This window comes from Phaenicophaeus curvirostris, chromosome 16, assembly GCF_032191515.1.
Source record: "Phaenicophaeus curvirostris isolate KB17595 chromosome 16, BPBGC_Pcur_1.0, whole genome shotgun sequence".
Taxonomy (NCBI): domain Eukaryota; kingdom Metazoa; phylum Chordata; class Aves; order Cuculiformes; family Cuculidae; genus Phaenicophaeus; species Phaenicophaeus curvirostris.
The window spans coordinates 6985665-7000201 of NC_091407.1; the positions used below are offsets into that span (position 1 = coordinate 6985665).

The window sequence follows — 14537 nt, forward strand, 5'->3', positions numbered from 1 at the left end:
AAGCAAAAAAACACAGGAAGCCAGCCCAAGAGGAAGACATTAGAGGGAGTCAGACAGGTCAGAGCTCTGTTCAGCTGCAGGCTGGCAGGCTTTCAGCAAGGTCCACGCTCCCATCCAGCTTTGGAAGCGTTGAGAGATTTCGTCATTCAGGCAATCTCCCATCCCAGAGCTTCCTGCATCTGGGAAGGAAAGCCAGAACTGATTACATTTCCAGCCAGCCCAGCTCTGCCCTGCACTGACACGGGGACGCCAAGGAGAGGGCCTTGAGTTTGGCACTTTGGACAAAACCAGCTGGGGAAGAGGGAATATTTGCAAGAGAGCTCTGCAGGGCACGCAAACACAGGGATGCAGCACCCAAAACAAGTCACAGCTAACAGGGTGCAGGAAAAATTCCTGAAAATAATCTACCCGCAGAGAGACAGTCTCCTGGAAAGCAAGAGACGCGTTCCCAGGCGGCATCCCCTTCGAGCCAACAGCTGGGATTTTCCTTTGTCCTCTGGCGCCAGAAAATTTCAGCTGCTTTCTGCAAGAACCATTTAGTGCCGGAGGTAGATAAACTATACTGAGCAGCTGCGATTTTGGAACTGAAAGTATTTCCCCTTCCTGTTGGCTGCTCCGAGCTACCCTGCAGGCAGGACTTGCTGCAAACTCCACGCAGCACACCTCGCTGCGGCAGAGCAGGCCAACTCACCACTGTCCTCCTGCAAGGCTTTGCTAACAGGACGCAGGGTGCACACTGGACAGCTGCAACCCAGCTGCAGCAAACCCTGCTCTCCACCGACTACCTCTCCAGCCAGCACATGGGGAACTGCAGAGCAATTAAAAGCCAGACTCCTAGCTGCCCAACGAAGCCCCCTGTCACCCAGATATTGTCCCCTGGGAGCCTGCCATCCACACCAACATGGTTCAGCGCTAACTGGAGCTATTTGGAGCTGGCACCTTACACAAGAAGCTCTGCAAAACCAAGCAGAGGGGTACAAGAAATCCAGCAGGAACATGTAAGAAGGGAGAAGGGGAAAGAAAAAGAGCAGAACATGGATTATTGGCCAGCCGACTCAGCACGAGCCGCAGCAGGGGTGGCAGTGCTGGCTGCACGCCTCGGCTCACAGCTCCCTGCCCCAGGGTGAGGTACCACTGCATGCACAGGGGCAGCAGCAACATCCTGTGCCCTGGGTAATTTATCTCATGCCCTGAGCTATCACACTCAGAATTTAGCCCCATTTGGTGGGCATCCAGCCCGGGGTGAAGCCCCCACTGCTCACAGCCCTGGCAGTACAGACCCCAGCCCAGCCCTGGTGCTGAAAGGTGCCAGTCCAGGCCCTCAGTGTGTTACCATTGTGATCCCCAGACTCCAGACATCTGATTTCACGTTGTAGCCCTTCTGGTTCAGCTCAGGGTTTATTCTTTCTGGCTGTAACAGCAAAAAGGAAGATATTACAATTCTCATTTTCCCAGTGCAATCCCCATGAAGCAAATCTCTGGCTCGAAACCCAGCTTGGGTGGATTTCCCTGGCTCATGCCTCCATGGAAGCAGGGATTGAGGTTAAATGGAGCACCGATTGCTCCACACAACCCACATCAACTCCCCCCTCCAGCTCCTGAGAGAGAGTTGTACTACCCCTGCTGCACGATCCCTGCCCCAGGAGCACAAGCTACCCACGCAGATGCCACGGATGGCAAAGTGAAACCCACGCTGACTAGAGGATGAAACAGTGATCCTGCAAACCTCAGCATCTTCTTGCCAACAAGGAGCAGCCCTTCCAACCTCCAGAGCCAACATCAGCCCATCTTTTACCCTTCTGCAGATGGATCCTGGCAGAGGAAGAGTCTGCTGTGGGATTAACGCACACAGCAGGGCTTACAGGGAGGGTAATCCCACCCTTGGAGGGCTCTGCTGAGTCAGGATACCCAGAGCACCCTGAAGTGCCTTCTGTCTCAGGACAGATGTGAACCAAGACTGGTTCACTGGTTCACTCTACGGAGCTCTTTGAATCAAGGCTGCTGGCTCTGGTCCCACAGGAGCACACTTACAGCCATGTAGGGTTTGCAGCCGGCATCCATGGTCTTCGCAACCGAGTCCACCAAGTAGCCACTGATCCCAAAATCACACATTTTCACATGTCCCTCCTTGTTGATCAGCACGTTGGAAGGTTTCACATCTAAAAGAGAACATGAGCGGGCAGATTGGGCCTTTGCAGAGGTATCGCAGAGTTTGAGACAAGACGGACAACGCCCCACTGACACGGGAGGGGAGCAGCCAAGCCCTGCCACAGGGGAAGGGAGAAAAAACCCCACCAGTCTTTCATTTCAATTAAAAAAACGTTCACAGGTAATGCTACAACTCCCAGCTCCTCAGGTGAGATTTATGTGCCAAACACAGCTTGAAACGCTCAGCTCTGCCAAGACCTGAGGACACCTTGTCTCACACCCACCGTGATCTGTCCACAACCACACAAGGATGAAGAACAGGATGCGAGTGTTACAATTCCCTTTTGTCATTTGCAATGTCTCCTTCAGCCCCCACCTTGCTAGAACTATTTAGCCAGGAAGGCTTTGGGATTATGTCCCCCAGAGCTGCCTTCAAGGTGTCTCTGAGTGCAGAGGTACAGAGATGCCCATAAAAATACAGGTAGCGAGGAATTCAGCTATTATATTCGAGCCTTCATCTGGAAAGGAAGATGCAATCATCATCATGCTAGCAGATGCATGAAGGATACATCTCAGGAATAGGCCTTGGGCACCTAGATCTGTCCACCACGGCCTAAAGACCCCATTGTAGGCATCTCAAAGGGACACACCATGTATCTCCTGGGAAGGAGACCTCACATAACAGACTGCAAGGCTACATCTCATGCTAATCCCACCCAGCACCTACCTCTGTGGATTACGGACAGTTTACTGTGCAGATGCTCCAGAGCTCGTACAATCTGGAATAAAATAGAGCAGAATAGTATTCATTAGTCACACACAGCACCACCCTTCCACTGCAAGCACTCATTTCCACACCCCACAGGTCTCAGAGACCTCCAGTGGGCTCAGGGATGCACAAAACCATGTAAGAACCCAAGAGGCACTCACAGACACAGCCATTTTCCCCAAAATATCTTCAGGGATGGTTTTCTTCTTCTCCAATACTTTCTTGTAGAATTTGTCTAGGGAGGTGTCCATGAGCTCCATGCAGATCCACACGTCACCCTGTGGATGGAGACAAAGCAGCTGAGAGATAATTCCCTGGAAACCCCCAGGAACTGAAGGGAGCTGTGGGGACAAAGACACTTCCCCTTCCACACAGGGCAAGTCAAGGTCCCTGTCGTATAGCCACTATTGGCCACACCACTAGCACATGAGTTCCACGCTGGATAGCGATGGACGCAGATGTCCAGGTACCACCAGAACCACCTGGAATGGCCTTCTACCCAAAGCCAGTATAGGCCATGGACAATGTACTTGGGCATCTGCCATGGAAGCGAGGAATGAGACCCGGTCACCCTTGCACGACGGAGGCACACCTTTGACTTTAAGTTACAGCTGCACATGAAAGAGCCCAGCTGGGCAAGAAAGCAGGGGCAGTTTGGGACAGTTTAGTGCCTTCAGCAGAATCGCCCAGGCCCTAGGTGGCCCAAAGCCCACGAGCCATCCACCAGTCCCATACCTCACGGAAGAGGGCTCCATAGAAGGTGACGGTGTAGAAGCAGTCAACTGTCCGCATGGAGATATCCAAGTCCATCAATAACCTCTTCTGCTCCTGAGTGTTCACAGTCGCCCGAATCCTCTGAGACAAATATGAAAGAGGGATTTGACTAGGTGAGAATACCACGATCCCTCGGGCTGACTCAGAGGACCCACGGTTCTGAGCCCAGCGCGAGTGTTTTGGGCTTTGTTTGTGGCCAGTAGCACCCCAGCAGATGCCCCGATTCCCTCTTCCAGACAGCACCTTAATGAATGACAAACTCTTGGGCAAGCTTTGCACTGGATGCAGGATCAGGTCAGCAGCCTGGACAGACACTGACATCCAAACCTGGCACTATCTATCTGCAGGCACCAAGCCTGGTTTTAAAGCCTGCTGACCAACCCCACAGGGTCCAGCTGACCAATTCCAAAGACCCTCCAAGAGCCAAGCCACACCAGGGATACCAGTGGTTGCCAAACTGAGACAAATCTGTCTCCATTTTGCCACAACCAGTGGAGTTCAGCAGAGTCTCCACTCGCTTGGAGCTTCATGTCCCGACCCCTGCGTCCCTCAGCAAGCAGCTGTCCTCACCTTCACAGCCATGATGGTGCCACTCTGCGCATGCCGCACTTTCTCCACCACACCATAGGCCCCTCGGCCCAGCTCCGAAATTGTCACCAGGTCATCAGCTTCCACCTCAAAGTTCTTTAGGGAGAGAGAGAAAAGAATCAGACATCAGCACGCTTTTCACCAAGGACATCAGCAGAAGTCCAACACTTGCAGCTCACTCACGCAGAGCATTTCCAAACAGCAGCACCTACGGGACCCCACTGGCCTGGAGGCACCATGCTTAGAGAAGATGGGTATATTTTTTCCTCTGTTGAACCAGAGCCCAAACCCTCTCACCTCATACTCACCAGGGCTCGTTTAATCCCTCCTCTGCAACCAGAGATCAGGACTTTCATCCCTTAAGCCAGGGCATGCTGCCACTGGAAAGGGCACCAAAGGTTGGTGCCTCTCTGCCTGCTCAGGATTACCCACACAAGGTTATTTCAGAGGTTGCTGAACAGCTTGCAGGATATTAACAGCTCCTGTGCCAACATGGGCAGCAGTCAGGAGCCTCTGCCACAGCTCCAAATCCTCGTGCACAGCCAGGGATCCCCCACCTTGTCCCACACCCCAAGAGAGCATCAGTCACAAAGATATCTACATGTGTAATAACACCTTTGCTTGTGCGAAGTGCCTCTTGGAGCATCTCTGGGATGGGGCATGCAGCAACTCTGCAATGCAATTCCTAAATCACAGAGTTCAAATGGCTTTTACTGGCTTTTCATACTTTCTCCCACCACCAGAAAGCAGCCACCAAGGCAGAATGTGAGTTAGCACTGAGGAAGGAGCTCGCGTGAGCACATCTACCCAAGTCTCACTTCAAGCTAGGAAAAACCCATCAGACAAGCGAGTGCCCCGTGCAGCAGGGAGGCAGTGAGCTCCTGTGCAACCCACACACAAGTTTCCCTAAAGACGCCTTACCTTGTAATTGCCTGCTCTGCTGGGCAGGGCACAAACTGTTTGAGTGACACATGGGCTATTTTTGGATGCTGCATTCATCGCTTCTTATAAGTCATCGGCTTCTTTTAGCCAGCCTCCAGTGTTCCTCCACTCTCAGGGAACAAAAATATAATACCAGGATGCCAAATTGTCCCAGTAGCCACAAAGGCAGCTGGGGTGGGAAACATGCACAGCACGGTGCCGGATACTGTGCCTGCGAGCTACACCCAGAGCAAAGAGGAAACAGCCTTTGACATGAAGGAGCCAAGCTGGGAGATGTGGCTGCCAGGCTCATGGCCAGCGAGCTCCCCTCAGTGCTGGCCGCAGCGCAGCCAGCGGCACCCAGCTCCGCTGCACCTTCCTGCCAGCCCCAGCTCCATTTATTTGAGCCAGATGTGCCTGGAGGGAGGCCAAGGCAGGGAGCAAGAGAGGTCTGAGCTTGAGCTCAGCGGTGAGCTATGTGCCGCGCAGCACAGGAAGGTGTCAGCCCTTTCCTGACCAGGATGGTGGGTCCAGAAGAGAGGAGAGCAGGGCTAAGGGGGACACATCCAAACCCCCCCGGCCAGCCCAGGCAGCTGGCAGAGGAGCAGTGCAGGCTCGCAGCTCCTGGGAGGGCCTCCAGGAAGGATCTGGTGGTGCTTTTCAGGACACATGATCTACAACTGTTCCAGATTATTGTTGGGTTTTTTTCCTGGCATTTACCCTAAGGCTTCCCCAGAAGCTGGTGGTTCCCAGCACCCTCCAGGAACCAGCATCACTCTGCCCAGCAACAAGAGGTGATGCACTGACAGAGCTGGCTCTCCCTCTCTCGCCCCACGCCCTGGGTGGGGGGTCTAAGCTAATAATGGGGACGTGGGGCATCACTTGCACAGACCTGATGGACCCAAGGTCATCATCCACCCCCACAGCCCAAAGCTGACCTCCTGCCCAAGTGCTCTGCTCCATCCCACACTGCTGCTCCAAAAATACCAGGACCAGACCCCTCCTGCAAACACTGGTGCAGGCAAAGCAGGGACGGAAGCAAGCCTAGAGAGCTTCCCCCAAGCTACAGCACTCTCCCACTGCACACACCATGCCCAGGCTGTTGCAAAGAGCATCTCTCCCCATGCTACTAATACACACAACGACCAGAAAACAACACAAGCAGTGGGGCTGTTTCCTAGACCCAGCCAAAGCTTCCTCCCCTCTTTCCTCTCCTATCTGTCGCCAAACTCCAAAACCTTGCACCAAGGCAGAGAGGCCCGAATTCCACCAGGCAGGCCACCTCCCAGCCTGGAAGGTAGGCAGCTGATACAGGGCTGATCCAATGCACCGCGTGGTATTTTTAGCTTGCTTGCAAACAGCTCTCTGCAACCCCAAGAGAGCCCGTAAAAAGAGAGGGAAATAAAAGAGAGACAGTGGCTATTTCTAGCAGTGGTTTTCATCAAGTCACTAGGAAAGGCTTTGGAGAGTTTCATGTCCAGCTCCTCCTGGGCCACGGGCAGTAACATGGCCCTGCAGGTCAGCAGGACAAAGAGAACTTTGTTCAGCCCAGCTGGAGAGCACAGGGAGTCCATGCTGGTTTAGGGTTGATGGGCTGGGTCAATGCGTTCAGACCAAAGCGGCTGGCGGGGCTGTGAAGGGACCACTGTGATCTCCCACTACGGATATAACTGCACAGCCAGCCTTAGATGCCACCCACACGCCTTGCAGGGGCTGCTCGCAGGCAGCAGACACCAGCCAGCACACACACAGCCTCACAGACGAGCTGTCTTGCAGGGAGCGCGGCGTGTTCAGTTCCCTGACAGTCACTGCTCTAAAATCACACCAATGCCCCACTGCTCCACAGGGATACAGTCCTGGTGTGGGATGTCTCATCCCTGCAAAGATACATCCCATGAGGCTGCACCAGGATGGCACCTTCCTTCTCACAGGGTGTTCTGGAATCTCAAGATCCGATCTGGCAGGTTGTCAGGCACGATCCATAAATCTCCCCATACAAGGGGCAAACAAAATTGGAAGCAAGCAAGAAAAAAAACCCCACATTGATACGTACTTTATCTCCAATGGTAATGAACGCTCTGGAGTCCAAGTTCCTCGGGGGCCTGCAAGAAAAGAGAGAGACTCAGGAATAAGCCCAGATTCATTCACTCTCTTGGCCAGAGCCAGGTTTCATGTTCCTTCGAGCACTTTCAGCCACTGCTTTCCACTGTGCCTTGTTGTTGTGGGTCCAAACCAGCCCCCTCCAAACATTCACAAATGCTTTAATCGTGCCAGTAACACTTCAGCCCACACCCACGAGGCGCTCACTGCACACAGCCAGCGAGAACCCCAGAGAGACAGCATCAAACCGACAGGCTACAAAACCATCCCTGCTCAGGAGCCTGAGGAACCGAGACCGATGGGATGAGATGTTTCTGTGGTGGAGCCGCTCAGCTGTCATGTTCTGACAGGCAGGTGTTGTAACAGGGCATCCACGTAGCCCGAAACGCACACCAAGGGAACAACAGGTAATTCCTCGCCCGTGAGTCATTTGTGTACACTCACAAGCCTGTTTTAGGCAGCATGGCAGGCAGAGCAGGCGGCACTTCAGTGTCACGCTTTGCACAACACCAGACAGGCAAAAGCCTTCCTTTATGGCTTCTTTCCTCACTGCTGCCCACGGTGCTTTCAGAGCCAACACAAGTGTTTTGTCCCTTGTGCCTCATTTCTCTGCTCTCCCCATCCCCTGGAACCTTCTAGGAGTGGAGATCACCCAACTGGTTTAGGCTCCCAGTTCCCAGAGCGATACAGCAACCGCTCTCAGCAAAAGCCTTGTGCTGTGCAAATATTTGCACTGCAGCTTGAAAAGTGCAGAGAAAAGGAGTTGTGGATAGCTTGCACCAGCTTCTGCAGGAGCACTCTGGGCACGCAAGCACCCCTCAAACTCTGGCTTGATGCCTTCTCCCAAGGAAATTCAAACACCAAAAGGAGCAGAGACAGATGCACCCATGAGCAAAAGGAGGCGGCTGTTGCACGCAGGGCTAGGCATGTGCATGCAAGGCTGCATAGCATTAATGGGGGAGTTCCCCTGGCTCCCCGTCCAGCAGATCTGCCCTATCTATCTGGATTTTAGGCAGTGATATTTCCCCTTCAGGGATTTCACTGCTCTCCTGGAGGTGCAAAGGTCTCTAGAAAAGGGTTTTGGAGAAAACAAGGCTCAGCCATGAAAATGTAACCCAAAGTGGTTTGGAAGAGCAGTTTAAGCCCTCTGCTCCTTGTCAAATCAAGTGCCGCTACCCTGCGCTCTCTCTCGTAGCATAACAAGCATCAGCAACAGGGCAGAGAGAAATTCCAGTGCCCTGAGATACTGCTGGGCACCAGCCCCTGGCACTGAGAGGCACAACACCACAAGATATCCACATCTTCCTTGCACCAAGGTGAGGAGCTGCAAACAACTCCAACCAGCCCCGAGGTACAGGTCACGGGGAGGATGTCTTGCCATGCACATCATCCCCCAGCCCTCATCCCCCTGCTCCTGCCACAGTCCAGTTGCCACTATCCCTTCTCTTCTCCTGCACTAATAACCTTGCCCTCTTCTTCCCTTGGGCAGATTTGCTCTCTCCACAATGTCCCTGTCCTTTGGCATCAGCACAGTCATGGCAGAATTACTGAAAACAGACAACCAGCAGTCTCCGAAACATCGACTTTCAGCCATTTCAAGCCAAACAGGCACCTCCCGGGGAGACACACACTGTGTAAGTGTGTGCATACACACGTCAGGGAGGGTGTTCTTCCTTCTCAACACTTACAAGCCAGAGATTAAGAGAAAAAAATCTGTCCTGATTTTGTACAGCCTACACAGGCCGTTCCCTTTGACGAAGCACTGAATTCAGCTCCGGAGAACTGCAGCTGGCTTTAAGCAGCACAGACACTTACGTTGTGTTGGCAACGGGCTGCTTGATTGGGACACATGTTATCCTCAGATCCCGTTTCTTCTTGCTTTTCACTGGAAGAGAAGATGCACACGTGAGCAACTGGCATTTTTACTTTTTCTTCCTTTGAGCTTCCTCTCGCCTGCAGCCACAGGCAGAGCCCAGATCCCCCACGCGGTGCAGCTGCGCAAGATAACAAGAAGGTCACAGTGCTCATGACTACTTGTCCAAAATCTCAGGCAAGACAGTGGGTCTCAATGTCCCTGTCGAGGATTTGCCTGTAGAAATACCCAGGGCTGCCCTGTCAGAGACCATTTTCCAAGCTTCGCAGCCAGGCACTGCCTCACCGTGCTCCTCAGCCACCCCAAAAGTGCTCGTTACCCTTCATGGCCATTAACAGTCCCCTCTCCTTCAGGATTTTAATTGCTAATGTTCAGGAGATAGGTTAAAGCTGAACATTTACCCGGTTTGTGTGGCTCCAAGGATCCTTTGGAATCTGAAAGAGAGAAGGGAGATATCAGCTCAGCCTCCATGCTCCAACCCTGCTGGGCACCAGCCCCATGTCCCTCTCGGTCCCACGTGTGGCCCCAGGAACGCAGCCCTCGCTGGACTGGGGGTGCAGGCAGCGGGATGCAGGCAAGCTGCTGGAGCCCAGCCTGGCCTGGTCCCCATTTCTCCAGCCACAAGAGGTCCCCATGCCATTAGTGATGCACGGAACTCAAAAAACGCTCTAGGTCCTGCTCTTCCTTGCCCTCCAGCCACCACCCAGGCCTTTTTGGGATGAGCCAGACCCGTTCTACAGCACGGCTTGGATCTGGCATGGAGGGTGACGGCCACTAGACATCAAGAAATACCAAAAATTCAGTTCCAGCAGGAGGGGAACAACACCCAGACACACAACTAAGGGAAATCAGGGGTAAACAAGAGATGAGCTGAGCGCAAGAGCCAGCAGCGAACCAGCCACAACCAGGTTTGCAGAAGCTGAGACCCCACCAGACAAAGCATGACCCCATCAGGAGTGACTGGCGAGAGGAGGCTCTCTTCCTGCTCCTCCTCAACTCCAAACAGCGCTGAGATAACATAACCCGCTGCTGTAAGGGGAAACAGGGCTCAGGCAGGCCCAGAGCTGGCTTAAGACTTACAGAGGAAACTCAAGGATGAGAGACAATCGGCACGAGGGGCCAGCAGGCAGCAATGGGCAGAGGAGACCCACGTGGCTGAGAAACGGTTCCCTGAGGTGCCACGGACCCCAGGCTGCTCCCCCATCAGCCACCAGCTCACCCACCTACCTCAGCTCACTGGGAACATAAACAGCCCATGAGGATGGGGGCTGAAGCAACACAGCTGACAGCGCCAAAGTCCTGACGCCCTCAAGAGAGACAAAGTATTTCAGCGCTTTGCAGCTCGAGGCACTTCTGGCTGTGCAGACCTGGAGGATGCATTAAAAGCAGGAACAGCAAGGTGTGATCCAGGCCCCAGGCTGGGAGCAGGTGGCTCGGCATGACCTCGGACAGTCCTTCTACATAGCTCCTACCTGCCTGGCTCCCCAGAACAGGCCTGCAGACAAAGTCCAGCACTCCAAAGGCTGCTGGGGAAGGGAGGGGAGAGGCAAGGAGCTGGGATTTCAGCAGGAGATGCAGCATGCACAAGAGCTCCTGCGGCAGCGAGATGGAAGTGCGATACAAGTCCAGTGTGTTCCCAGCAGAGACATCCCCCATCCTCATGCCCTACCAGCTCCAGATGCCTCAGCTAAGACAGGTGCCCAAAACCCACTTTTCCAATCCTGTGCTTTCCCAAAGACAAACCTCCATGAGGCTGCAGGTGAGGTCTGCAAAATACTGCAAAGGTCCCAACTGTGGGACCAGCCACATCCCCCCATGCTGAGGGAATTAGCACAGATCAGATCATAGCCCCATCTTATCTGCCATCCTTCCTGCATCAGAGATGGTACCAACGCGTTTCTATGAGCCAAGGGAGGGATGTGAACTTCCAGGTCAATGAAATCAGCTAGCAAGCTGCTCCACCCCAAACCAATCCTGTATTGCTGGAAACCACCTCTGGAGACCTGACCGTGTCGTGGCAATCACTGCTTCTAATTCATGAGCCTGCAAAAATTCCCTTCACCGTGGCCCACGCAGCGGTTATCAACAGCCCAGCGTACCAACCAATGACACTTTGTAAAGCATCTCACTGAGCAAAGATAGAAGCAAACACAAAACGGAGTCCAATAAAAGATGCGATGCACAGGTGCAGGATTGCATCCCTTTCCCGCACCCATCTCTGGCTACTTGCTACCACGGAGACTAGAACAGGAGTCCCCAGAGTCCTTCTGCACCCAGGCAGGTTGAGGAGCTCACCATGGGCACATGTCCCACCCCACCCCGGGGAAAGGATTCTATGGATTTGGCTCGCTGTGGACCGGGAGCCTCGCACCAAGCATTTCACCCCCATGACCTGCTCCGACAGGCAGACAGCAGTTTGCACGCAGCCCCCCAAGCGTTTACCAGCCATCCCTCTGCACGAAGCCCTGAAATACCCCCCATTCTGGCTGCTATTTTGGTTTCTGTTTGCTCTCCCTCTCCCCAGTTGCCATAGTAATCCTGCAGCCAGCACAAAGTACCTTCTGTGCCACCAGCTGCCCTGGCAGCGCCGGCCGCGGCGGTGACTCACGCCGCAGGAGCAGGGTCCCCACACTCCTCGAGCCAGGCGTCCTGCAGGCTAGGGCGTCAGACCGGAGGGAGCTGGGAGCACCCAGTCCAGGGTCAGGAATAAACAGGGCACGTTGTTTGGCGGAGCCCAAGCTCGCAGGCAGGAGGATTTGCAAGTGCGGGTTAGAGGGGCAGCAGGGGACAGGCAGATTCCCCATTAAACCCCTCCTGCACAAGACAGGAGAATCATTTCAGGTCTCTGTGCACTGGTCGTCCCCCATCAACTCTGCTATAACTGGGCCCCTGCACCCCCCAGCTGCTGCCCTTCTCTTCCCAGCACTGTCTTGCCACAGTCAGCAATGATCCCCCCCTTCCCACCCCGTCCTGCCGAGCCCCAAAACACGTTTCCTAGCTCCAGCCTGAAACAGCATCGATTAAACCGGAGGTATTGTGCCACCACTCCCAGGCTCTGCCTGGGCCACCTACGCCAGCGGAAAACCCAGCTCAGCCCATGCCTGCAGGAATAGTCACCTCGCAGCCGGGGGAGCCGAGGCACAGGTGGGGTTCACCTCTTAGGGCTCTCCCCAAATTTGCTACGAGCTTTCCAGGACCCTGCAAGCCGTCCCAAACTCCTGGAGCAGCAGTGTGAGTCTGGCCAGGCAGAAGTGGAGCAGACAGGCACCGCGTCGCCTTGAGCACAGCCCAAAAAAACAACCAGAGAGGAGCAGTCCTGCCCTGGAGCTCTGTGCAGCCTGCTCATAGAATCACAGAATAACCAGGTTGGAAGAGACCCACCGGATCATCGAGTCCAACCATTCCTATCTGCTTGCTCAGGGCAAGCAGAGCCCCAGCGTGAGAGGTGGGAGCGCGGCAGAGCCTCCGCAGCATCACACAGTCCAGCAAACCCCCCTGGCACCCAGGCTGCAAGCCCCAGAGCCGAATGCATCACGCCCGGGAGGTGAGTTGGCACCTGAGCCTCTGCAGCCCCCCAGGGAAAGCCCACGCACTGTGAATGAGGGTGCAGAAAGGACTCGGAGTGGGGAGAAAGTAAAATAAAATGGGAGGCGCAAGGAGGCAGTGGGACAGGCACGACAAGACCTCGCGATTCAAGCCCTTCGAGAACATCCCGGGGCAGTATTTGCTTTTAGCCCCCGCAGGCAGCTGCTGCCAGCTCCCTCTCATCAGCGAGACCTCGGCACTGCCTCTCCCACGTTTGGGATCCTGGTGGGGCCAGTGCAGGAGGAATTGCTCTAACATGTACCACCTTGAAGTCCTGGAAAAATGCTCCTTTCCCAGGGCACGGGGCTCTTGCAAAAGTGGGGGCTGCAAGCCCAGAGCAAGGCAGCTCCCCTCTAGAGATTCCTCCATGTGGGCAAAACGGCAGCGGCGAGACAAGGCGATTTGGGGATTTATCCCGCTTACCCCTGCGAGCCCCAGGGCTCTGCTGCCAGCTCGGAGCATGCAGGATGGCGCTGGGCATTGCCAGCGCGGGGCTCCAGGTCGCAGGGGGCACAGCACCTTGCACCCAGGCAGGGGAAAATTAGCTGACAGCAGTTCCTGGTGCAGATGAGATTGTAACCCACGTGACGCCGCAGGCACGTAACTGCATCCTTTATGCTAAGAAAAGAACCATTTCCTCCTAAAGAAAAAAAAAAAAGCCTAACTTTTTTTTTTTTCCCTTTTTTTTCATGCTATATTCTCCACCAGCTCAGAGCTGACACAGACTTTTCCTGGAACTGCTTAACTCACCATCCGAATCCTCATCTTTGCCATCACCGACTTCAGGCGTATTAAGTTGCACCTCTCCCTGGAAGGTTTATCCTTCCCACTCCACTGGCGTGGGCGGAGAGGAATGAACAGGACAATCTAAAGAACTGTAAATAAAACTATTTGCCTGAGCCGACCTTTGAAATTAAACCTCCCTGCTGCCTCCCTGGGGCTCTGGTTCCAGCCCCAGGTGAAGTCCTGGGGACAGGTACAGCATGGGACACTGCACCGCACCGCTTTGCTAGTGCCAGAACTGGGATGTGTCCTGGTTCTTCTCGATGCAGTTTACTCCAAGGAGGAGAAATAAATGCCATAGATGGGGCAGAAGGCCGGAGGGTGGATCCCAGCCCTGCTGCAAAGAAAGAGCTGGAACAAAAAAAGCATCAAGGAAAAATAAAGAAATTAGAGGGAGGGTGCAAAGCGCACAGGGGAATTTGGTTGCTTTGGTCATGAGAGCCAGCTCCTCACAGGGACACTTTGTGCTATTTTCCACTGTGGAGAGTGGAAAAAGCTATCTGTGGAAGCGGAAAAAAGGCTCTCAACCTGCCGAAAGCCGTCACTCATCGGCGCCGCTGCAGCAAGGCGCTCCTGCAAGCCATCGCTGCCACTTCTGCAAAAGAGCGAGCACGGAGGAGGAAAAAAAACACGCTTCAGAAAAAGCCCCTTGCAGCCCCAAAACAACCTGTCAGCCTGCACTGAATCACAGCTTCTGACTGCTGGGAACGCCACAGGCACCCACCTTCCCAATGCAACAAGCTGCCATCACGACAGGGCTGCTGGAAAACACTGCGTCCCAGGAATGCAACCAAAACCAAAGCCAGGAGCCAGCTTTATCCTCTGAATATTTTCCCTCAGACACTCGAGATTTTATGTTTCCTTAAAACCGAGATGCCAGTGTTTAACCCCACACAAAACATGCAAGTTTGTAGTGCTTTAAAAATAGATCCCCAGTTGCAAACGCCAACCCCCAGCCCAGGCGCAGAGAAAGAAGGAAAAAAACCCACATGGATT

General features: G+C 54.1%; 1 protein-coding gene across 4 annotated transcripts in view; it reads right to left on the reverse strand.

Annotated features, from left to right (window-relative positions):
* The window catches only part of MAP2K3 (mitogen-activated protein kinase kinase 3), a 33358-nt gene that overhangs the window by 4853 nt on the left and 13968 nt on the right, over positions 1-14537 (reverse strand). For all 4 annotated transcript variants that reach the window (XM_069870414.1, XM_069870416.1, XM_069870413.1 and 1 more), the window contains exons 2-10: positions 9575-9607; positions 9116-9185; positions 7254-7302; positions 4262-4375; positions 3653-3772; positions 3079-3195; positions 2876-2927; positions 2032-2159; positions 1334-1411 (exon numbers count right to left, since the gene is read on the reverse strand). In XM_069870414.1, coding sequence (XP_069726515.1) covers positions 1334-1411; positions 2032-2159; positions 2876-2927; positions 3079-3195; positions 3653-3772; positions 4262-4375; positions 7254-7302; positions 9116-9185; positions 9575-9607 — 761 coding nt within the window. The remainder of the gene's footprint in view (positions 1-1333; positions 1412-2031; positions 2160-2875; positions 2928-3078; positions 3196-3652; positions 3773-4261; positions 4376-7253; positions 7303-9115; positions 9186-9574; positions 9608-14537) is intronic.